At 37.6% G+C, this 25,714-nt stretch overlaps 1 protein-coding gene across 1 annotated transcript in view; it reads left to right on the top strand.

Moving 5' to 3' along the window:
- Positions 1 to 25,714, top strand: part of Kcnh8 (potassium voltage-gated channel subfamily H member 8) — a 219,680-nt gene that overhangs the window by 164,720 nt on the left and 29,246 nt on the right. Inside the window, exon 10 of the mRNA XM_087897874.1 lies at positions 12,297 to 12,335. Within this exon, the coding sequence (XP_087754000.1) occupies positions 12,297 to 12,335 (39 nt within the window). The remainder of the gene's footprint in view (positions 1 to 12,296; positions 12,336 to 25,714) is intronic.

Raw genomic sequence — 25,714 nt, 5'->3', positions numbered from 1 at the left:
TGTGTAATTCTCTTTATTAGTTGAGCCCTTCTGTGGATTGGGTATCAGAATAACCAGAGTTTGACAATTTGACAATCCTTCTATTTCTATTGTGTGGAACAATTTGAGGAGTATAGGTATTAGCTCTTCTTTGAAGTTCTGGTACAATTCTGTGCTGAAACCATCAGACCCTAGACTTTTTTGTTTGTTTGTTTGGAAAACTTTTGATGAGTGCTTCTGTTTCCTTAGGTCTATTTGAATTGTTTAACTGGTCTTGATTTAATTTTGGTATGTGGTATATCCTGAAAAATGTGCATCTCTTTTAAATTTTCCAGTTTTGTGGAGTACAGGTTTTCAAAGTATGACCTAGGATTCTCTGGATTTTCTCATTGTCTGTTGTTATGTCCCCTTTTCATTTCTGATTCTGTTAATTTGGATATTGTCTCTCTGCCTTTTGGTTAGTTTAGATAAGGGTTTGTATATCTTGCTGATTTTCTCAGAGAAGCAGCTCTTTGTGTCTTTGATTCATTGTATTGTTTGTTTCTATTTTATTGATTTCAGCCCTCAATTTAACTATTTCCTGCTGTTTATTCCTGGGTGAATCTGCTTTGTTTTGTTCTACAGATTTCAGGTGTGCTGTTAAGTTGCTAGTGTGAGATTTCTCTATTTTCTTTATGTGGGCACTTAGTGTTATGAATTTTCCTCTTAGCACTTTTATAGTTAGTTGTTCATAGGTTTGGGTATGTTATGCATTCATTTTAATTGAATTCTAGGAAGTCCTTAATTTCTTTATTTTGTCCTTGAACCAGAGGTGTTTCAACTAAGCATTGTTCAAATTCCAGAAGTTTGTAGACTTTCTGCAATTAGTGTTGCTGTTATATCTGTTGAGGTTTGCTTTGTCACCAAGTGTGTGGTCAGTTTTAGAGAAGATTCCAAGAGGTGCTGAGAAGAACATATGTTCTTTTGTGTCTGGGTAAAATGTTCTATATATGTCTGTTAAGTCCATTTGAATCATGACATCTGTTAGTTCCCTTATTTCTCTATTAAGTTTCTGTCTAGCAGGCCTGTCCTTTGGTGAAAGTGAGGTGTTGAAGTCTCCTATATTAGTGTGTAGGGTGTGATGTGGAATTTAAGCTTTAGTAATGTTGTTTTACATGCGCTTGTATTTGAAGTATAGATGTTGAAAAATTGAGACTTCATCTTGATTGATTTTTCCTCTGATGAATATGAAGTATCCCTGTCCATCTCTTTTGATTGATTTTATTTGGAAGTCTGTTTTCCTAGATCTTAGAAGAGTGATACGTGCTTGTTTCTTAGGTCCATATAATTTGAAAACCTTTTCCCAACACTTTACTCTGAGGTAATGTCTGTCTTTGAGATTGAGGTGTGTCTTTTATGCAGCAGAAAGATAAATCCTATTTTCGTATTCTTCTGTTAACCTGTGTTATAGGTGAATTGAGTTTATTGATATTAGTGACCTATGATTGTTAATTCTTGTTATTTCTCAGTGGTAGTGTTTGTGTGTTTCCCCTCTTTGGGGTTTTGCTGGTGTGGGTGTGAGCTTAACTACTGCCTGATTTTCTGTGGGTGCAACTATGTTCCCTGAGTTGAAATTTTCCTTCTAGTACTTTCTGTAAGGCTAGGTTTGTGGCTAGGTATAGTTTAAATCTGGTTTTGTCATAGAATATCTTGCTTTCTCTGTCTATGGTGATTGAAAGCTTTGCTGGGTATAGTTCTCTGGACTTGTGTTCATGGTTGCTTAGTGTCTGTCCAGGACCTTGTGGCTTTCATGGTTTCCATTGAGAAGTTGGATATAATTCTGATACGTCTGCCTTTATATCTTACCTGGTCTTTTTCCTTTGCAAAGTTTAATATACTTCCTTTATTCCGTATGTTTAGTGTTTTGATTATTATATGATGAGGGGACATTATTTTCGGTCTTGTCTATTTGGTGTTCTATAAGCTTCTTGTACCTTCATAGGGATCTCCATCTTTGGGTTGGGAAAGTTTTCTTCTATGATTTTGTTGAATATATTTTCTGTGTCTTTAAGCTGGAGTTCTCTTTTTTATCTCTATTATTCTTAGGTTTGGTCTTTTCATGGTGTCTTAGATTTCCTGGTTATTTTATGTTAAGAATTTGTTGGATTTGACATTGTCTTTGACCGATGAATCCATTTTTTCTGTTGTACCTTCAATTCCTGGGATTCTCTCTTCCATCTCTTGTAATATATTGGTTATGCTTACATTTGTTCCTGTTCATTTTTCCAGATTTTCTATTTCCTAAGTTCCCTCGGTTTGTGTTTTCTTTATTGCCTCTATTTCAATTTTCAAGTCTTGAACTATTTCTGTCACCTGTTTGATTGTTTCTTGATGATTTTCTTGGTTTTCTTTAAGAGACTTATTGATTTCTTCCAATTTTTTATTTGTCTTTTTCTCCATTTCTCTATGAGAAATTTTTGTTTTCTCATTAAGGGTTTCTATCATCTTCATCAAGTTATACTTTCGGTTATTTTCTTCTTCTTCTTCTTCTTCTTCTTCTTCTTCTTCTTCTTCTTCTTCTTCTTCTTCTTCTCCTCCTCCTCCTCCTCCTCCTCCTCCTCCTCCTCCTCCTCCTCCTTCTTCTTCTTCTTCTTCTTCTTCTTCTTTTGGGTGAGGATGTTCAGGTCTTCCTGTTGTAGGACCACAACAGGTGTTGACGTTGCCATATTGCTTTTTTGGTTGTTGAATGTGTTCTTGCACTGGCACCTACCCATCTTTTCCTCCACCTGGCTCAGGCAGTGTTTTTGCTCTTGATCCAGTCCTTGTAGTTGCTGTCTCTGTACCTCAGAAAGTTATTCTTGGTGTGCTCTGTGCAATCTTTGTCTGTTTCTCGGGGAAACACTGAGTTCTCTTGGGATGGGTGAGTTTGGAGACAAGTAGGAATTGTAAATCACAGGATCGAATGGGGATGGTGCTGCAACAGCTTGCCTGCAGGAGGCTTGCCCATTGACCAGCTTGTGAGGTCCATAATTTTCTTTTTAAGATTTCTGTTTTATTATTTTTGTTTATGTATGTGTATACATGTTTGTTGGCTTTATGCATGTGAATATAGATGTCTTCAGAGGCCACAGGTATCAGATCTCCCTGGAACTGGAGCTGCAGGCAATTGTAAGTCACCCAGTGTGGGGCTGCTAACTGAACTTGGGTCTTCTCCAAAAGAAGTGTGGATTCCTAACTAGTGAACCATCGCTGCAACCCCCTAAATGTATCATTGGTTTTTTGTTTTGTTTTGTTTTGTTTTAACAGAATGGTATACTTCCTCATTTTGTTCTGATATTCTGTCTTTGTGATCTAGCCTATTGATTAAACTTTCTTGAATCTTTTTTATTGAGTTGTTAAATTTTTTCTTTCTGTTTCACATGGCTTGGTTTTTCCCTTAGTATTTCATTGTCTTTGTTAAATTCACTTTTCAAATTCTGAATTGATGTCATTTATTTCATTTAGTCAATGGTTTCTGTTTTCATGGACTTCAGAGGTTTGTTTTTTTTTTTCCTGACCTCTAAGTTCAGTCATCTCCTCTTTAAACATCTTGAACTCTTTGACTATGTCTATCATTGCTATTGCAAATTCTGTTTCTCCAGATCCATCTTGGCTTGTCATTGTCAGGGAAGATTCTTATTGTATTACTGGTCTTTGGAGAGAGATATTGGCTTGGTTTTTTTTTCTTTTTTTAATACTGTAAATTTTATTTCTCTATGTATTTTTTTTTACTTTTAGAAAGTAATTTTATTAAATTATAAAAGTTTCCAGTTCCGCCCCTCCTCCCAACACCCTCCCACTCCCCCCCACTCCCTCTCCTCCTCCCTCTATGTCCCTAAGGGCAGTCAGGGTTTCCTGCCCTGTGGGAAGTTCAAGTTCCTCCCACCTCCCTCCAGGTCCAGGAAGGTGAGTATCCAAACAGACTGGATCCCAAAAATCCAGTATATGCAGAGAAAACAAGTTCCAGTGTCATTGTAAATGGCTTTTCAGAAAGACTCCGGGCCAGCCACATTCAGAGAATCCGACCACATTCAGAGAATCTGGTTGGATCACATCCTCATTCAGTCCCAATCCACTTGGCCTTGGTAAACTCTCATTAGATCCATCCCCTTGTATCAGTGGGTTGATAGCATCCCTCGCAGTCCTTATTTCCTTTTTCATTTTCTTCCTCCTTCTGCTCCTCATTTGGACCATGGGGGGCTCAGTCCGGTGCTCCAATGTGGGTCTCCCTCTGTATCGCCATCCATCGCCAGATGAAGGATCTATGGTGAGAAGCAAAATATTCATCAGTATGTATGGGCCAAGGCCGGTTCAGGCACCCTCTCCTCTGTCCAGAGAGCAATCTGGGGATCTCTCCTTGGACCTGGGATCCCATATATAATCAAGTCTCCTGTAAACCCTAAAATGACTCCCTTAGTTGAAATATATTCTTCCCTGATCCCATATTCATCCTTCCTCCCCCCACCATCCCGGTCCACCGAGCTTTCCCCCATTCCTCCCCTACTCCCTTCTCTCTAACCCTCTCCCCTTCCAACAACCCTCCCACCACCCCCCCCACATGCACCCGAGGTTACCTGGGACTCTTGTCTATTTCCTACCTCCTGGCAGATAGCTAAATAATCTTCCTCAGGTTCATCTTCTTATTTAGCTTCTCTAGGATCACGAATAATAGGCTCAAAGACCTTTAATTATGGTTAGAATCCACTTATGAGTGAATACATACCGTGTTCCTCTTTTTGGGTCTGGCTTACCTCACTCAGTAAAGCGTTTTCTATGTCCATCCATTTGCATGGAAAATTCAAGATGTCATTGTTTTTTACCGCTGAGTAAAACTCTAATGTGTATATGTTCCACACCTTTTTTAACCATTCTTCTATTGAGGGGCACCTAGGCTGCTTCCAGGTTCTGGCTATTACAAATAGTGCTGCTATGAACATAGTAGAACAAATGCTTTTGTAGTATGTTAGGGAATCTCTAGGGTATATTCCCAAGAGTGGAATTGCTGGGTCCTGAGGGAGGTTGACTCCCAGTTTCCTGAGAAACTGCCACACTGATTTCCACAGTGGCTGCACAAGTTTGCATTCCCACCAACAATGGATGAGTGTTCCCCTCATTCCACATCCTCTCCAGCATAGGCTATCATTGGTGTTTTGAGTTTGGCTATTCTGACAGGTGTAAGATGATATCTCAAAGTTGTTTTGGTTTGCATTTCCCTGATCGCTAAGGAGGTTGAGCATGACCTTACGTGTCTTTTGGCCATTCGAAGTTCATCTGTTGTGAGTTCTCTGTTCAGATCAGTACCCCATTTTTTAATTGGGTTAATTAGGGTTTTAGTGTCTAGTTTCTTGAGTTCTTTGTATATTTTGGAGATCAGACCTTTGTCTGATGTGGGGTTGGTGAAGATCTTCTCCCAGTCGGAAGGTAGCCTTTTTGTCTTACTGACAGTGTCCTTTGCTTTACAGAAGCTTCTCCGTTTCAGTAGGTCCCATTTATTCATTGTTTCTCTTATTGTCTGCACTCCTGGGGTTCTGCTTAGGAAGTGGTCTCCTGTGCCTATATCTTGTAGACTACTTCCCACTTTCTCTTCTATCAAGTTCAAAGTGGTCAGATTAATGTTGATGTCTTTAATCCATTTGGACCTGAGTTTTGTGCATGGTGATAGATATGGATCTATTTTCATTTTTCTACAGGTTGACATCAAGTTATGCCAGCACCATTTGTTAAAGATGCTATCCTTCTTCCATTGTATACCTTTAGCTCCCTTGTCAAAAATCAGGTGTTCATAAGTTTGTGGGTTAATACCCGGGTTGCGGGGCGCATCCTGACCAGCAGGAATGAACGCCACCAAAAACGAGAATTCCTTCTCTGGTCACATCTTTATTTGGAGCATTCCCTTGAGGAAAATTGGGGGAAGGGAAGATAGAGCAGGGACAAGAGAAAGCTTAGAGAGAGAGGGTTGGGCCCCGAGGCAGCTGCTTTTAAAAGGTGGAGAGGCTTGAACGCTGTCCTGATTGGTTAATGCCATTGTGCTGGTCTGAGCATGTGCAAGCAAGGGTGCAGGCAAGGGTGCTCAGCCCCACATGGCTACCTCCAAACTGCAGGACCACCTGTGCCTCCAGGTGGCTCCCAACACCGGGTCTTCTATTCGATTCCATAGGTCAACTTCTCTGTTCTTATGCCAAGACCAAGCTGTTTTCAACAGTTGCTCTGTAATAGAGTTTGAAGTCAGGGATGGTAATGACTCCAGAAGTTCCTTTATTGTATAAGATTGTTTTGGCTATCCTGGGTTTTTTGTTTTTCCATATAAACTTGATTATTGTTCTCTCAAGGTCTGTGAAGAAGTTTGATGGGATTTTGATGGGAATTGCATTGAATCTATAGATTGCTTTTGGTAGAATTGCCATTTTTACTATGCTGATTCTCCCTATCCAAGAGCAGGGGAGGTCTTTCCATTTTCTGGTATCCTCCTCAATTTCTTTCTTCAAGGACTTAAAGTTCTTGTCAAATAGGTCTTTCACTTCCTTGGTTAAAGTTATCCCAAGATATTTTATGCTATCTGTGGCTATCATGAAAGGTGTTGTTTCTCTGATTTCCCTCTCTGCTTCTTTGTCCTTTGTGTATAGGAGGGCAACCGATTTTTCGGAGTTGATCTTGTATCCTGCCACATTACTAAAGGTGTTTATCAACTGTAGGAGTTCTTTGGTAGAGTTTTTGGGGTCGCTTATGTACACTATCATATCGTCTGCAAATAAAGATAGTTTAACTTCATCCTTTCCAATTCGAATCCCCTTGATCCCCTTATGTTGTCTTATTGCTATTGCTAGAACTTCAGGCACTATATTGAAGAGGTATGGAAAGAGTGGACAGCCTTGTCGTGTTCCTGATTTTAGTGGAATGGCTTTGAGTTTCTCTCCATTCAATTTGATGTTAGCTGTCGGCTTGCTATATATTGCTTTTATTATATTCAGGTATGATCCTCGTAAACCCAATCTCTCCAACACCCTTATCATAAAGGGGTGTTGAATTTTTTCAAATGCTTTTTCAGCATCCAATGAAATGATCATATGGTTTTTTTCTTTCAGTTTATTTATATGATGGATTGCATTGATAGATTTGCGTATGTTGAACCAACGCTGCATCTCTGGAATGAAGCCCACTTGATCATAATGGATGATTTTTCTAATGTATTCTTGGATTCGGTTTGCCAATATTTTATTGAGTATTTTGACGTCAATGTTCATGAGTGAGATTGGTCTGTAATTCTCTTTCTTGGTTGTGTCTTTGTGTGGTTTTGGTATCAGAGTAACCGTAGCTTCATAAAAAGAGTTTGGCAATGATTCTTCTGTTTCTATATTGTGAAATACCTTAAGGAGTATAGGTATTAGCTCTTCCTGGAAGTTCTGATAGAACTCTGCATTGAAACCATCTGGTCCTGGACTTTTTTTGGTAGGGAGATTTTTGATAACAGCTTCTAATTCTTCACGACTGACAGGTCTATTTAGATTGTTCACCTGTTCTTGGTTCAACTTTGGTATATGGTACTTATCTAAAAAAAGTCCATTTCTTTTACATTTTCCAACTTTGTGGCATATAAATTTTCATAGTAAGATCTAATGATTCTCTGAATTTCCTCTGTGTCTGTGGTTATGTCCCCCTTTTCATTTCTGATCTTATAAATTTGCATGTTCTCTCTCTGCTGTTTGATTAGTTTGGATAGGCGTTTGTCGATCTTGTTGATTTTCTCCAAGAACCAGCTTTTTGTTTCATTGATTCTTTGGATTGTTTTCTGTGTTTCTATTTTGTTGATTTCAGCCCTCAGTTTGATTATTTCCAGTCTTCTAGACCTCCTGGGTGAATCAGCTTCTTTTTTTTCTAGAGCTCTCAAGTGTGCTGTTAAGTCTCCAATGTGTGCTTTCTCCGTTTTCTTTAATTGGGTACTTAGTGCTATGAACTTTCCTCTTAGCACTGCTTTCATAGTGTCCCATAGGTTTGAGTATGTTGTGTCTTTATTTTCATTAAATTCAAGGAAGACTTTAATTTCTTTCTTTATTTCTTCCTTGACCCAGGGGTGATTCAGTAGTTGACTGTTCAACTTCCATGAATTTGTTGGCTTCCTGGGGATAGCACTGTTGTTGAATTCTAACTTTAATCCATGGTGGTCTGACAAGACACAGGTGGTTACTAATATTTTTTTATATCTGTGGAAGTTTGCTTTGTTACCCAGTATGTGGTCAATTTTCGAGAAGGTTCCATAAGCAGCAGAGAAGAAGGTATATTCTTTCCTATTTGGGTGGAATGTTCTATAGATATCTGTTAAGTCCATTTGATTCATTACCTCTAATAATTCTCTTATTTCTCTGTTGAATTTCTGTTTGATTCACCTGTCCAGAAAGTCGAGGGGGGCGGGGAAAGTCTGAATTCCTCCTAGCTGAAGCAAACTCATCCCTCCTCCAATGGATGTCTGCTAGAAGATCACTGTCTCTTGCTGGCCAGGAATGTGGCTGAGGTGATTCAGGGCCTGCCTGTCAGGCAGGCTCTCAAAGCACAGGAACTGCCGCTGCCCGGCTGAGCCCACAGCCCAGCTCTGGGGAGATCTTGTGGCCCCAGCGGGAAGGGAGAAAGAGAGGCAGGTGTACCTGGATGAAGGCTGGGATCTGGCTTGGTTTTTTATATTCTTTTTGTTTTGTGCTAGGAGCTAGGACTTGAACCTCTGGAGTGAAATTGTTGGTTGTATGTTTGGTATCAGTTTCTTGCCCCCCTGCATTGAGTAGTTTATTGAGTGGAAGTTTACTTTTGCTACTCACCATCTTAGGTGGTTTAGGATCAGGTAGGAGGTGTTTGAAGCTCACTCTTTTTTTTTTGACTCTTGAATGTCTTTTTTTATTGATTTTTTATTTGAACTCTACATTTCTCTGCTCCTCCAGCCTTTCCCCTCCCTCTTCAGCCCTCCCCCAAGGCCCACATGCTTCCAATTTACTCAGGAGATCTTGCCTTTTTCTACTTTCTACTTCCCATGTAGATTAGATCTATGTAAGTCTCCCTTAGTGTCCTCATTGTTGTCTAAGTTCTCTTGGATTATGGTTTGTAGACTGGTTTTCTTTGCTTTATGTTTAAAAAACCACCTATGAGTGAGTACATGTGATAATCTAAAATGGCTGAAAGACATTTAAGGAAATGTTCAACATCCTTAGTCATCAGAAAAATGCAAATCAAAACAAGTCTGAGATTCCATCTTACACCTGTATGAATGGCCAAGATCAAAAACACTGATGACAACTTATGCTGGAGAAGTTGTGGGGAAGAGAGACCAGTTCCGCATTGCTGGTGGGAATGCAAGCTGGTACAACCCCTTTGGATGTCAATGTGGAGATTTCTCAGAAAATTGGGAAACAGTCTTCCTCGAGACCCAGTAATACTACTTTGGGGTATATATCCAAAGGATGCTCAATCATGCCACAAGGACAGGTGCTCAGCTATGTTCATACCAGCTTTGTTTGCCATAGCCGGAACCTGGAAACAACCTAAATGCCCCTTGACCAAAGAATGGATTATGAAAATGTGGTACATTTACACAATGGAGTACTACACAGCAGACAAAAAAATGACAGCTTGAATTTTGCAGGAAAATGGATGGAGCTAGAGAACATTATTTTGAGTAAAGTAACCCAGACACAGAAGCTCACTCTTTCGGATAATCAGCAGAGAGTCTGCTGTTAACTTAATGAATGGCATGGGCAAGTTATTTATCTCCCTGAACTACAGTTAGTTGATCTCTAAATCTCTGTTTTCTTTCCTTTTCTATTCTTCCTTATTCTTTGAGAATTTCCTGCATGGATGCAATGTATTTTGAGCATATACATTCTCATTTCCCAACTCCATCTCTTTCCTATCACCTTTCCCCTTTCCTAACTTCATGTCCTCTTGGTTATCTTTTGAATGTATAACCTACTGAGTCTAATTTGTGCTGCCTAATATACACTTGAGGATGGGATTATCCATGGAACCATAGGCAACTCACTCTTCCTCACCCAGAAACCATCAATTACTTAGCTCCTTGGGTATGGATGGGGGCCTCATAAGGCTCTACTCTTTGGATGTTGAAATGGATTGGGTTTACCTTATACAGTTCTTCTAACCTGACCTGAATATTTTTTAAGCCTGGGTTATTATACCCCACCCATTGCAAACTCTCAATTTCTCAAGGTAACCTGTTACCACATAGGTATGAAATCCTTTGTGCCAGAAGATCTAGCATCAAGTTTAGCTGTAAATTCTTGGATTTCCAATACATAAACTAGAAGAGCATGAAGTGTTAGTTACTGGAATGAATGTATCATGTACTCTTCAAAACATGAACTATTTATTTATTCAAAGAGTTTATCTTTGCTGGTAATTTTCCCAAGCATAAATTCATATATATAGTATGTGAATTACATATATGCATTATATTATATAGTATACTTAATTATATATTATATTATATAGTATACTTAATCCTACTTGACTCTAGACCATAAATGAGTCCAGTAAAAGATTAGATAATACCAAGTTTGTTAATCAAAGAAAATAAGAAAATAAGTAAATAAAAATACATCTCATACAGGTCATCTTTAAGTATGACCTTATATGGTTGGGCACCTAAATAAATAATTACAGGCAACTAAGGCATGTTGAAAGCAAGAGAAGTAGTCTTCCTTCATGGAGGAACACTCTAATTGGTTATCCAATATCAACTGGTCAGTCCTGAAGGCATGCACATGCAACATTGGACAGACTCAGCAAGTTATATCTACATTTGTATGTTTGTATATTATATACACACAACAATAACAATTATGGAGGACGGGGCCAGTAGTTTGCTCGGTACCAAGTTGGGGAGCCATGGTGGGAGTGTTGGAAGAAGGGAAGGGAATGGAAGAAAATACTGAAATGATATTTTAGTAAAGATACTACTAATAATAAAACATTAAAAATAAAAATGTGTGGTCATGTTTGCTACCTGCAGTGGCTAATCTACTCTTACTTCGCAGCTGCCTTGAAACCTCGAGACAGCCTTTATATTGTCTAGTTATTTAGCGGTATGGATGTTTTAAAGTACCTACCTTAGAGGATCAAAATGAGAGTGCACAGGCATTATGCCTGAAAATACTTCTCCAAATGCTAATCACATGCTGAATGCTAAACTGACAGGCGAAGAATGACATTAATCATAATGTTAGCTATGATGTTTTGCCCTCCAATTTTCTAATGGTCAGCAGCATAGGTAGAATTTAGAAGTCAGCTATAAAACGTATTCTCAAACACAGCCCAGACCTCCTGCATCAAAACTTATCTTCTAATGAGATTCCGTGTTTACTCATAGGCACAAGGATGACTGAGAGACCCTAATAGAGAAAATCCTCCTGGGACTCAGACTCATGCCAACTTTAAGTCAACAGACTTGGAGTTGGATACCCACCCACATCCCAAGATTTTAAGTTCACCATTTCATCTTTTCAAAGACCTCGAAGCTTCCTAGATATCATTGCTCTTTCTTTAGCCCAAACTGTAAATAACAGGATTTTTTTTGAAGCACATTTTCATGTCTACCATAATATCAAGAGCACCATAATTTTGTCTCCCTTTATTTGTCTCTGCTTCGAGAATTATTGCAAACTTATGCCTAAAATGCTTCTGATTAATGCATATTTACACAACTAAGCAGATGCAGAATGGCCTGATTGATTTCGTAAAATTAAACACTGATGAAATGTGTATTTGTATACATGCAATGATGATGCCACATGCACATAAATAATGCAGATCTTCTTCTCTCAACATCTCAGGGTGTAAATGATGAATGGGAGACAGATATAGAAAACATGCCTGGCTCACCATATGAGCTATTTTAAATGTATTTGTACATTTGAATAAAATTTTGTTAATTTATAGCATCTATTAACACAAAAAATAAAAGAAACTGTAATTATGTTAAAAAGATATGGGTAATATCAGGGTATGTTTTAAGAATATGTCATAATTTCCATAGCTTTTTTATAAATCATAGAAAATATGTATTTTAAGGTACTTTTCTGCTTTATACAAGATATATTCTGGGGTCATAAGTCATTCTAAGGTGTATCTTTTGCATGTCGGAGATTTGAAATATTTCTTGTATTTGATAACGTCTCAATTTGATTGGCAAGACTTTTTTTCATTTTGTGAGTGATATGATCTTAAAAATTCAGTTGTTGAGTTGTTATCACACACTTCATTGAAATGACTAAAATGGCTGTTAAACAGTCTGTTTGTTCTTTCAGGTAATATCAAGATTATCAAACAAAACGGCAATCTCACAGGTATGGCTGGCTTTTGATTTATATTTTTTTATTTTTGCTGTTGCTTTGCTATGCAGTCAAGGTTGACCTAGAACTCAACCATTATTCTGCATGTTTTGTTCTTATCCAGATCTGGTACCGTGATAAGAGTAGCCTCATAAAACTAGGTTTGGTAGTGTTCTTTCTTTTTCCATTTTACAGAGTGTTTTGAGAAATGTTGATGCTATGTCTTCCTTAAAGGATAAAATTGATAGAATTCAGCAGCCAGTTCAGTGCTGGGGTTTTCTTTGTAGAGAGACAAAGGCAACTCTTTAAGCCCCATTTCTTCTTACATTGTTTATATCCTGGAAGAGCATAATGTCTAGAAATTTATCCATTTCTTCTATATTTTTTAAAATAAAGTTTCTGAAGTATTTTTTCAATTCTATGGACTTCATTTGAATTAATTCTAATTTTATTAATTTGAGTTTTGTTCTACGTTTGGTTCCTCTGACTAAAGGTCGCCATTTTTTATTATTTCAAAAAGCTGATTTTTTGTTTGATTGATTCTATGCATTGTACTTTGTTCTCTGTTTTATCAATTATCTCACATTTGGCTTGTTGTGGTGATGCCACATTAAAGAAATGAATCTACCGATTAGTGTCACAGAAACTAGAGCAAGCCTGGTTTGATCTGTTTCCTTCTTTCCAAGTGTCCCCATCTGTTCTTGTTGTGTCTGCCACACAGATGGTACTGCTTCTTATTGCTGAACACGCTATGCAAGAGGAATAAGAAGTCTTTGGCTAAAACTTTTTAGCAGAGTTTTAAAAAGGAAGTACTTTACTGGCCCAAATAACATGCAAAACTGCTAAGAGATGCTATCCATCTGTATCTCCATGTTGTGTCCAATGTTTATCGTGGTTGCAACGGTGCTTTCAATGTCCACTGCTACACACACACACACACACACACACACACACACACACACACATGCACACACACACATTATTCTGTTAGGGGCATTAAAGGGTCATAGTTTAAAATTAAAGCATTGCATTCAGTGTACCAGGCTTTTTGTTTAGGCCACCAACTAGTTCCCAAATGATGACACAGAGACTTCTTATTAGTTATGAATGTTTGGTCTTATCTTAGCTCTTATTTTAATGTTTCTCTTTGTCTGCATTTTGCCTTGGGACATTTTTCCTTTCTTTTTTTGTGTATATCTTACTTTTCTACATCCTCCAGTGTTTGACAGCCTGACTTCTGATCTGGAGTGTATCACTCTCTTTCTCCCTCATTCTCTCCTCCTTTTCTCTCCAGAGCATAGATTTCCCCTCCTACTTATTATCTCTGCCCACCAGCCCACCTATCCCTCTGTACCTAGCTATTGGTCATTCAGGTTTCTATTAGGCTAATGAGATGCCTTGGGCAGTGAAGGTAAAACAAATACAAGACATAACTACAAATGCAGCATAGAAAAAATGTAACACATCTTTTCATTACTAATCAAGGCAGCAGAAACAAATGTAACGTACCTTCACATAGTTCAAGTAATATTCCACAGCATAAACAAATGTAACACATCTTTGCTGGGTTAAAATAATAACTCACAATAATTCAGTTAAACTTGTAAATGCTAAGCTCACAGATAACAATGGTCACCCACTACTGTTATGTTAAAGCATATGTAAACTTTTATGCCCATTAATATCCACTTTATGAAAATGGGGGTCCCAATTTTGATGCATTTATATTTATAACTGCTGTATCCTTTGTTCCCTTTGTTGACTTACCCTTTTTTCTCTCTTCTTGTTTTGGCTTGATGTCTACTTTATTACTCGTCAAAATAGCCAAAACAGCTTGTCTTATGACTTTCTTCCTGTAGTCACTGTCTGCCTACCAATGTCTTTGCCAATGAGGTATGATTTGTGGAGACAAAAAGATAATGGAAATGATTTTTTAATCTAATAAATCAGTCTAATTCTCTTTGTTGGTGAATTGACGCTGTTTATATTTAAGGATATTACTGAGAGTTACTTGTTAAATACTGAGATTTTATTGGTTGTTTTTCTGGTTGATTAGATCATTGTGTATTTTCTTTCTTTTCTTTTAGTAGTAGGGATTTTCTGGTTTACATTTTGGACATTATTGACTCCTTCTCAACTATCATTTTTTTCTTTCCCGTGCTCCCATAAGACTTTCCTCTTCCTGTAAGTACCTTCTGTAATGTTGGCATTGTTTTCATGGAGCACCTTAGTTTTTCCTAGCTCAAAATATTGTTATTCTGCCATCAAAGATAGCTCTACCATGTATAACAATCTTGAGTGACAGTTATTTAATTTTGACTTAGTACATGTCATTTCCTCTTTCATGTCTTTTGTGGTTACAAGTGAAAGTTTGGATGTTATTCTGGTGTGTTTGTGTTTGTAAGGTGAGTTGGAATTTACCACTAAATAATGCTTCTTGCTTTGTGTTTCTGACATCTTGGCTCTCTCGTGCTACAGGGAAATTCTTATCTGGCCATGTTTATTTGAGGTACTAAATGCATCTTGCATTCCAGTGTCCATTTCTTTCTCTATGTTAGGGAAATTTTTGCTATCATTCCATTGTATAGATTCTCTATGACTTCTGTTTTTATCTCTGTTTATTCTTACATGCTGTAGATTCTTAAATTTGAACTTTTGATTATATTCAGAATTCTTGGATATTGTGGTTGTGTTTATTTATTTTTCTCCATAATTAATGTTTAATTACAATGTTTCCTCCAAATCATATTCCAATCCTGATAGTGTTTCTTCTGTTTATAGTCAAAATCTACTGATACTTGCCACTTAGGTTTTTTCTCTTGTTTAGTTCACTAAGCTTTCCATTTTTGACATTTTAATTTTTTTGAAATCTTTATGTTCTTGTTCATTTTTTTTCCATGTTGCTAATTTCTTCTTCCATTTTGCTGATTGCTCCATCTGTTTTGCTAACTTTTCCTTCTATGTCGCTATCTTTCCTCTACAGAGCCTAGACTGGATATATCTGCATTTTTGTGTCTTTTGTGGGGATGAAGTGACTGATCATTTTCACTAATTCACTTTAGCAATCTTCATCTGAAGGACTATGGAGATGGGTCAAGGAGTAGAACACTTGTATAGCATGAGACGATCCCCAGAACCCACATCAAAGGCAAGCATGGCAGCGGCAGCATGAATCTCTATCACTGAAAAGGATCTCATGACCCTTCTGACTCTCCATTTTAGCTGTCTTGCTTTAGAAGTTTCCCTTCTGTATAGACTAGGGTTCTTATTAGTCACACTTAATATGGAATTCTAGGTAGCTAGGCTCCACCTTCCCAAGACTCACTGCCTGGAGTGGCTAAGGACTGAGGTGGAAGCGTTTCCTGACTTGTGTTGGTAATAATGGGAAACCATCATAACAGTGAGACCTGTATAGGTCCATGAACTGATTTGTACTTCTGATTTAGGTATTTCCTCCATCGGGGCTTTGCTCTGATGACTGTAGGCTGTATCAAGTTGATAATTAAAACTACCTAGGATGGTTTATTGCCAATAGTCTCAATGATTGCTAACAATCTATTAAGTAAGAAAGAAGGGGAGTTATTTATAAAGAGTAACAAGCACCTACCCTGATGTAAATGCCATTTTTTATCATCATCACTCTCCTGGTTTCTTTTATGTTGCTATATTAAAATTCTCCATCAAAGAACAATGTAAGAACTGGGCAGTAGTGGCACACACCTCTAATCCCAACTTTGATTTGAAGATGAGGAACGTAAGAATTTTAAGGATTATGTTCCTACCAAAGTTTTAGTTAGAAAGTAAAGACCAGAACCTCATAAATATGTGTAAGTATTCACTTGGTATAATACTTTATACTGCCTTTGAGACAATTTGATGGGACATTTTTGAGTCTGAAGTAGCAGTTCTAACAGAATATGAAGAAGCAAATTTGAAATTCCTTAAACTATGACTATCAAAACCTCAATGCAACCTCATGAAAGCATTTGACAGTCAGTGAAGTAAGTACCCTGGTGAATGGGAAGATCCATAGTAGAACTTCTTGGCAGCATTTTAAGAGAATTGCAGCAACAGAGAGAATCAAGTCACTTTTTAGTGACTTTCTGCTGCTGTGTTAAAATCCCATGATCAAGACAACTTATAGGAGAAAGAGCTTATTTGGGGTACAGTTGCAGAGAGACAAGGGTCCATCATGATAAGAGTGTAACAGGCATGCTTGGTGACAAGCGCATGAAGCTGAGTGATCACATCTTCAGTCACAAACAGTAAACAGTAAACAGAGAGAGCAAATTGTAACTAGGGCGAAACTCTCACAGCTCACCCCCCAGTGAACACTTCCTCCAGCAAGACTGCATGACCTCCCCAAATATGCCACAAATTGGGAACCTGGTGTTCAAACATCTGGGGCACTCAGAGACATTCCCCATTTGAACCACACATGAGTTCTCCTGAATAGAAGAGACTCAATGCAGGTTAAGTATCTAATAATGGCATAAGTTTAGGTCCTGTCTACAATGATGGCTGTAAGAGAATGAATTCTTGATATAAGTAGTATCTGTCATCTTAATTCATGTAAGAGTTAATTTTCAAGAGACTTGCTCAAGGCAATAGATTCCTTGACAAAGTGGAATTATGAGACGTAAGTGAACGTGCATAAGTACAAACATTTTGTAAGTTATCAGTCAGAGGATTTTAATAGAACCAATGGAGACTTCTTCAAATAAAGGTGCGAGTAAATTTTCAAAACCAGTGTAACAGACCTAATTCAGGTTGTATTTAAGGTTTTTCATTTCTTTTAAATGTTTGCTCTGTTGTATCTTTAGCATGGCAAGCTAATTTTTCTGTCCTACAAAAAAAGTATAAAGTGATCCTGTACAATTTCATGAGGGTCCAATTTTTGATAAAACACAAAGTATTAAATGATATTGAAAACAAAATAAACAAGGAAAAGCAGCACCATGACTTTCCAATAAAGAATGCAAAGCTTCAAAGTTGATTAAAATAATTATATGTAGCTAGAAAGAATATGGAGCTAGGAATCATTAAAAATTTTGAGGTATTTAGATTAATAAAAAATTGAATAACTAGTATTTTATTTCACTTAGTGACTAACACCTAAGCTAAATGAGCCAGGGCCTTGAAGCCACCACAGTATTTTTGTTGTTTCATTATACCTATTATAGATACCACAAATTCAAATATACCAATGCACCAATCACTAGTTGGCATAATCACAATATCAGCTCATGAGAATCAAATAACAATCTTAGCTGGTTTTGGTGTTTCTATTATTTTCATTGGGAACTATTTGTAAGTGTGTATACACAACTGGATCTGGAAAGGAAAGTGAAGCACAGAAAATGAATTTATTTTCTGCAAACAAACTGACTTTTGAGCATGCCCAGAGGTCATGTCTGTGTCTAAGAAAGAAGCACTGGAATAGTTCAGAGGAGCTAGCCTTGGCTCTTCTATTCCCAACTCTGCTGCCCTACCCCACATCAGTTATTTTCTCTATTTTTTTTAAATTGTATTTATTGAGCAACGTTTCTTTCCACTCTCCTCCCTTCCTCTGCCCTCACCTCCTACCCTCTCCTCTGGTCCCCATGCTCCCAATTTACTCAGGAGATCTTGTCTTTTTCTATTTCCCATGTAAATTAGATCAATATATGTCTCTCTTGGGGTCCTCTTTGTTGTCAAGGTTCTCTGGGATTGTGAATATTAGGCTGGTTTTTCTTTTCTTTATATCTAAAAGCCACTTATGAGTGAGTACATGTGATATTTGTCTTTCTGAGTCTCGGATACCTCACTCAATATGATGTTTTCTAGTTCCACCCATTTGCCCAGAAAATTTAAGATTGCATTATTTTTTTCTGTTGCATTGTACTCCACTGTGTAAATGTACCATATTTTCCTTATCCATTCTTTGGTGAAGGACTATTTAGATTGTTCACAGGTTCTGGCTATGACAAATAAAGCTTCTATGAACATTCTTGAGCACATGTCTTTGTGGTATGATTGAGCATCCTTTTGATATATACCTAAAAGTGGTATTGCTGGGTCTTGGGTAAGGTTGTTGCCTAATTTTCTGAGAAATCACAATATAAGCATCCAAAATGGCTGGACCAGTTTGCAGTCCCACCAAGATTAGAGGAATGTTCTCTTTACCCCACATCTTCTTCAACAAAAGTTGTTATAATTATTTTTGTTCTTCACCTTTTTTATACATATACTCACTCATAGGTGGTTTTTAAACATAAAGGAAAGAAAACCAGCCTACTTACACAATCCAAGAGAACTTAGACAACAATGAGGACACTAAGGGAGACTTACATAGATCTAATCTACATGGAAAGTATAAAGTAGAAAAAGAACAGTTTATATTCCTCCCTTGAGAGTTCTCTGTTTAGGTCTGTACCCCATATTTTATTGGATTATATATTCATTTTAAGATCCTTTTTTTTCTAGTTCTTTGTATATTTTGGAGATCAGACCTCTGTCTGATATGGGGTTGGTGAAGATTTTTACCCATTCTGTAGACTGTTGCTATGTCTTGTTGACCATGCCCTTTGCTTTACAGAAGCTTCTCAGTTTCAGGAGATCCCATTTATTAATTATTCTCTCAGTGTCTGTGCTACTGGAGTTATATTTAGGAAGCAGTCTTCTGTGGGTTCTTGCCATTTTCTCTTCTATGAGGGTCAGTGTGGTTGGCTTTATGTTGAGATTTTTGATGTATTTGGACTTGAATTTTTGCATGGCAATATATATGGATCAATTTTCATTCTTCTAGATGCTGATATACAGTTATGCCATCACCATTTGTTGAATATGCTTTCTTTTTTCCATTTTATATTTTTTGTTTCCTTGTCAAAAATCAGGTGTTCGTAAGTATGTGGATTGATATCTTGGTCTTTGATTCAGTTCCATTGGTCCTCTTGTCTGTTTTTATGCCACTACCAGGCTATTATCAGTTCTGTATCTCTGTAGTAGAGTTTGAAGTCAGGGATTGTGATGCCTCCTGAAGTTCTTTTATTGTACAGAATTGTTTTGGCTATCCTGGGTTTATTGATTTTCCATATGAAGTTGAGTATTATTTTTTTGAGGTCTATGAAGAATTTTGCTGAGATTTTGATGGGCATTGCATTGAATCTACAAATTTATTTTGGTAAGACTGCCATTTTTACTATGTTAATTCTACTTATCCAAGAGTGTGGGGAGTGGGGAATCTTTCTATTTTCTGGTGTCTTCTTCAGTTTCTTTCTTCAGAAATTTAAAGTTCTTGTCACACATGTCTTCCACTTGTTTGGCTAGAGTTATTCAAAAATATTTTACATTATTTGTGACTATTATAAAGGGTGATGTTTCTCTAATTTTTTTCTCAGCCAGTTTATCATCTGTGTAAAGGATGGCAATTGATTTTTTTGAGTTGATCTTGTATCCTGCTACATTATTGAAGGTGTTTCTGAGTTGTAGACATCTACGGTAAAATTTCTGGGGTCACTTATGTAAACTATCATATCATCAGCAAATAGTGAGAGTCTGACTTCTTATCTGATTTGTATCCCCTTTATCTCCTTTTGTTGTCTTGTTACTCTAGCTAGGACTTCAAGTACTATATTGAGTAAATATGGAGAGAGAAGACAGCCTTGTCTTGTTCTTGATTTCAGTGGGATCTCTTTGAGTTTCTCTCCATTTAGTTTGATGTTGGCTGTTGGTTTGCTGTATATTGCCTTCATTATATTTACCTATGTTCCTTGGATCCCTGCTCTCTCCAAGATCTTTATTATGCAGGGATATTATATTTTGCTGAAGGTTTTTTCAGTATCTAATGAGATGATCATGTGAGGTTTTTTTTTTTTTTACTTTGTTTATATGGTGGATTACATAGACAGGTTTTCGAATGTTGAACCATTCCTGCATCTCTGGGATAAAGCTGATTTGATAATGGTGGATGATTTTTCTGATGTGTTCTTGGATTCAGTTTGCCAGTATTATAGTGAGTATTGTTGCATCAATGTTTATGAATGAAACTGGTCTGTAATTTTTTTTCTTACTAATGTCTTTGTGTGCTTTGGCTATCAAGGTAACTGTAGCTTCATAAAAAGAGTTTAGCAATGTTCCTTCTGTTTCTATTGTGCGAAAAAAATTAAGGAGTATTAATATTTCTTGTTTGAAAATCTCTGACTTGAAACCTTCTTGCCCTGGGCTTTTTTTTTTTTTTTTGGATGGGAGTCTTTTGATGAATGTTTCTATTTCTTTAGCAGTTATAGGTCTATTTAATTTGCTTATCTGGTCTTGATTTAATTTTGGTATTTACTTTAAGTTTTCCAATTTTGTGGAATACAAGTTTTTGATTATCTGGATTTCCTCCATGTCTGTTGTAATGTCCCCCTTTTCATTCCTGATTTTTTGTTAATTTGGATATTCTCTCTCTGTCTTTTCATTAGTCTGGATAAGGGTTTGTTGATTTTCTCAAAGAACCAACTCTTTGTCTCATTGATTCTTTGTATGTTTTCTTTGTTTCTATTTTGTTGTTTTCAGCTCTCAATTTGATTATTTTCTGCCATCTAGTCCTCCTTGGTGAGTTTGCTTATTTTTGTTCTAGAGATTTCAGGAATTCTGTTAACTCAGTAGTGTGGATTTCTTTTTCAGCTTCTTTAGGTAGGCATTTAGTGTTATAAACTTTCTTCTTCTTAACACTGCTTTCATTGTGTCCCATAAATTTGGGTCTATTGTGTGCTCATTTTCATTAAATTTTAGGAAGTCTTTAATTTCTTCCTTTATTTCTCCTTGACCCATTGATAATTCAGGTGAGCACTATTTAATCTCCATGTGTTTGTGAACTTTCTGGAATTAGCATTGCTGTTGAATTCTAATTTTAAACCATGGTGATTCATTTAGATACATGATGTTATTCCAATTTTTTGTATCGTTGAGGTTTACTTTGTTATCTAGTATGTGGTCAATTTTTGACTCAGTTCCATGAGATGCTGAGAAGAATGTATATTCTTTTATGTTTGAATGGAATATTCTGTAGATATCTAAGTCCATTTGAGTCATAACATCTGTGAGTCCCTTTATTTCTCTGTTAATTTTCTATCTGACAGACCTGTCCAGTGGTGAAAATGAGGTGTTGAAGTCCCCCACTATTAGTGTGTGGGGTTTAATTTTGTGATTTAAGATTTAGTAGTCTTTCTTTTACATATAAGGATGCCCTTGTATTTGGGGAATAGACATTCAGTATTGAGATTTCCTCCTCATAGATTTTTTTCTGTGATTAATATGAAATGATGTTCTTCTTCATCTCTTTGGCTTAATTTTAGTCTGAAGTCTATTTTGTTAGGTATTAGGATCGCTACACCAACATGCTTGTTAGGTCTATTGAGTCCATTTGTATTAAGGGATATTAATGACCAGTGATTACTAGTTCCTGTTATTTTAGTTTTCATTGTCGATGATGTTATTGTGTGTGTGGTTTTTTTTCCTTTGGGATTTGCTACTGTGAGATCATCTATTATCTGTGTTTTTGCGGATGTAGCTAGCTTTCATGGGTTGGAGTATTTCTTCTAGTACTTTATGTAGGGCTGGGTTTGTAATTAGGTAATTGTTAAATCGGGTTTTGTCATGGAATATCTTGCTTTGTCCATCTATGATGACTGAAAGTTTTGTTGGGTATAGTAGCATAGGTTGGCATCCATGGTCTCTTACTGTCTGCATAATGCTTGACTAGGACCTTCTGGCTTACATTTTTTTCCATTGAGAAGTCAGGTGTAATTCTTATAAGTCTGCTTTTATGTGTTACTTAGCTATTTTCCTTTGTGACTCTTAATATCTTTCTTTATTCTGCGTGTTTAGTGTTTTGATTATTATGGGGTAAAGGGACTTTTTTGAGCCAATCTGTTTGGTGTTCTGTAAGCTTCTTGTATCGTTATATGTGTATCTTTCTTTGGATTGGGCAAGTTTTCTTCTATAATTTTGTAAAATATATTTTCTGTGCTTTTCAGTTGAACTTCTTTTTCTTCTATCCCTATTATTCTTAAGTTTGGTCTTTTCATGTTGTTCCATATATCTGGATAGTTTGTGTTAAGTTTTTGTTATATTTAATGTTTTCTTTTACTGTTTTCTCTATCTGTTTTCTTTATGATATCTTCAATGCCTGAGAGTCTCTCTCCCATTTCTTGTATTCTGCTGTTTGTATCTTTGCATTTGTAGTTACGGATCATTTTCTCATCTTTTCATTTTTTCATTTCATGGAAATGAAAAATTTCCAGAATTCCCTCAGTTTGTGTTTCCTTTATTGTCTCTATTTCGGTTTTCAAGGATTGAATCATTTCTTTCATCTGCTTGAATGCTTTTTATTATTTTCTTTAAGGGATTTTTTTTATTTCTTCCAATTTTTTGCTTGTCTTTTCTTCCATTTCTCTGACGGAATTTTTCATTTCCTCTTTAAGGGCCTCAAACATTCTCCTAATGTTATTTTTTTAAGTCATTTTCTCCTTCCTCGTCTGTATTTCGGTGCTCAAGTCTTGCTGTTGTAGAACCACTAGTTTTTGTTGTTGTCGAGTTGCTTTTTGTGGTGTTAAGTGTGTTCTTACCTTGTCTACCCACCTTTTCCTCTGATTGGCATAGCTGGGGCTGTGTCTCTAGCGATCAATCTTCCAGGTGCCAGTGGATCCAAGGCTCAGATGGCTGCTCCTCATGGTGCAGTCAGGGCAGCCGTTCAAATCACATGACCTGGAGGTCACTCAGTGTTCCCAGAGTCACTTGGCACTCCCTGGGGGTCGCTCTGTAATCCCAGAGGTCACTTGATTGAGGCTGCTCCCGCTGAGGTCATTGCCTTGGGCCTGTTCCTATAGAGGTCACTGCTCTGACAGAGGTCCCTGGCTCAGGCTTGCTCCAGAAGAGATCACTAGATCAGATCTGTTCCTGCGGATGTTTCTGACTTGGGCCTGCTCCCACGGAGGTCCCTTATGTGGGCCCATTTCTGCAGAGGTCTCTGGCTCATGCCTGCTCCCTTGGCGGTAGTTCCCTTGTACCTGCTCCTGTGGTGGTCACTGCCTCGGGCCTACTCTGGGGGAGGTCACTGGCTCAGGCCTGTTCCTGCAGACATCCCTAGCTTGTGCCTGCTGCCACGGAGGTCTTTGGCTTGGGCCTTGTTCCGCAGAAGTCTCTGGCTTGGGACTACTCGCTTGTAGTTCCCTGACTCACGCCCAGTACTGCAGAAGTCTCTGACTCAGGCAAATTTTTTTAGTCTCTCCTTTGTACCTGTTCCCATGGAGGTCGCTGGCTCAGGCTTTCTCTGGTGGAGGTTGCTGCCTCAGATCTGCCCCCAGTGGAGGTCTCTCGCTCCAGCCTGTTTCTGCAGATGTCCCTGGCTTGGGTCTACTCCCCCAGAGGTCCTTAGCTTGAGCCTGCTCCCTCAGAGGTCCCTGACTGGCACCTGGTCCAGCGGAGGTCTCTGACTCAGTCTGTTATTTTCTCTATTATCTCTTTTTTGACTTATGGGATTAGATGTCACAGTTAAGAGCTTTATGCTCCTCAGATGGATTCTGGAAAGACTGTTTTTGTACAAGTCTCAAGGTTCTTCAGTGGAGCAGAAATTTGCCCTATATCTTGTCAGTGACTTGTAAAACAAGTGGAGCTAGAAGCAAGGAAGCCAACAATGCTTCGTATTTTTAGTCATGAAGTCCAAAATAGATTAGAGAGACTTAAATTCTCAAGTAAATGCTGATCTTCAAGGCAGGTTCCTCTTAAAGATATTTCAGTTTAAAATTCTATAACCGAAGTCCCTTAGCAAAGTTAAAATGTCAACCAGTGCTACAGGTGAGTCACCAGGCCTCTAGAGAGAAAGATATAGCACTGCATGGCAAGCAAGCCACGAGACCATAAGGAAAGGAAGCCTCAGCAGAGTAGTAGGCTGCAATGACAGCAGTGGCCTCAGGAGGTTGTCTGGCCATGGGAGCCTCAGTCTCAAACATGACTGCAACTGGAAAGCAACCATCAGAGCAAAAGCCACACCTACACCGTGGGGAGCCACCAGCAGAGCCATGGGCATGTAGGCTCCTTGAGGAGTGATTAGAGGATGCTCTGCCCTGCTTATACCTGAGGAATGTTCGAGGGAGCCACAGGCCCCAGCTACATGAATTGGAGAAAAAGAGACACCCCTGAAACACAGGCCCCACTTGTTTCAATTGGAAGAAGAAATGGGTGGACAAGAGGGTAAGAATACAGCCAACAACATAAAAAGACAATGCAACACCACCAGAAATTACTGGTTCCATAACACCAAGCCCTGAGCATCTTAACACAGATGAAGCAGAAATAAATGACCTTAAAAATAGCCTTATGTAAACAACTGAGACCCTTAGAGAGGAAATAAAAATTTTCCTTGAAGAGGAGGAAAAGACAAACAAAAAAAATGGGGAAAAAAATCAACAAATCCCTTAAAGAAAACCAAGGAAAACCAATCTAATAGGTGAAAGAAATGGTTCAAAACTTGAAATAGGAAATAGAAGCAATAAAACACACACACACACACACACACACACACACACACACACATACACGACAAACCAAGGGGAAATCTGGAAAGGGAAAATTCTGGGTAAACGTTCAGGAACTACAAGCATCAACAACAAAATACAAGAAATGGAAGAGAGAATCTCAGGTGTAAAAGATGTCATAGAGGAAATAGATATGTTGTTCAAAGAAATTGTCAAATCCAACAAATGCAGGAAATCTGGGACACCATGAAAAAACCCAAACCTGAGAATAATAGAAATTAAAAAAGTCCAACTCAAAGACACAAAAAATGTATTCAACAAAATCATTGAAGAAAACTTTCCCAACATATGAAAAAATATACCTATGAAAATATAAGAAGCTTACAGAATACCAAAGGAAATGGATCAAAAAATAAGTCCCCTCACCACATAATAATCAAAACACTAAACATACAGAATAAAAAAATATTAATAGCTGCTAAGGAAAAAGACAAAGTAACATACAAAGGTAGACCTATCAGAATTATACCTGACTTCTCAATGGAAAAATCTGAAAGCCAGAAAGTCCTGGGCAGATGTGCTGTAGACACTAAAAGACCATGGATGCCAGCCCAGAAAGCTATATTCAGTAAAACTGTCAATCAATATAGATGGAGAAAACAAGATATTCTGTGACAAAACTATATTAAATCAATAACTATCTACAAATCCAGTTCTATAGAAAATACTGAAAGAAAAACTTCAACCCAAGGAAGTTAGTTACACCCCTCCAAAAAAAAATACAGGAAATAGGTAATCATGCATCAGCAAATCCAAAAGAAGAGAAATGCACACACAATTTTATCACCAATAAAAAATATAAATAAGTAAAATAACAGGACTGTTAATTACTGA

The sequence above is a fragment of the Myodes glareolus genome, chromosome 18 (assembly GCF_982192425.1).
Source record: "Myodes glareolus chromosome 18, mMyoGla1.1, whole genome shotgun sequence".
NCBI classification, from domain to species: domain Eukaryota; kingdom Metazoa; phylum Chordata; class Mammalia; order Rodentia; family Cricetidae; genus Myodes; species Myodes glareolus.
This window is presented reverse-complemented; position numbering and strand designations above follow the sequence as displayed.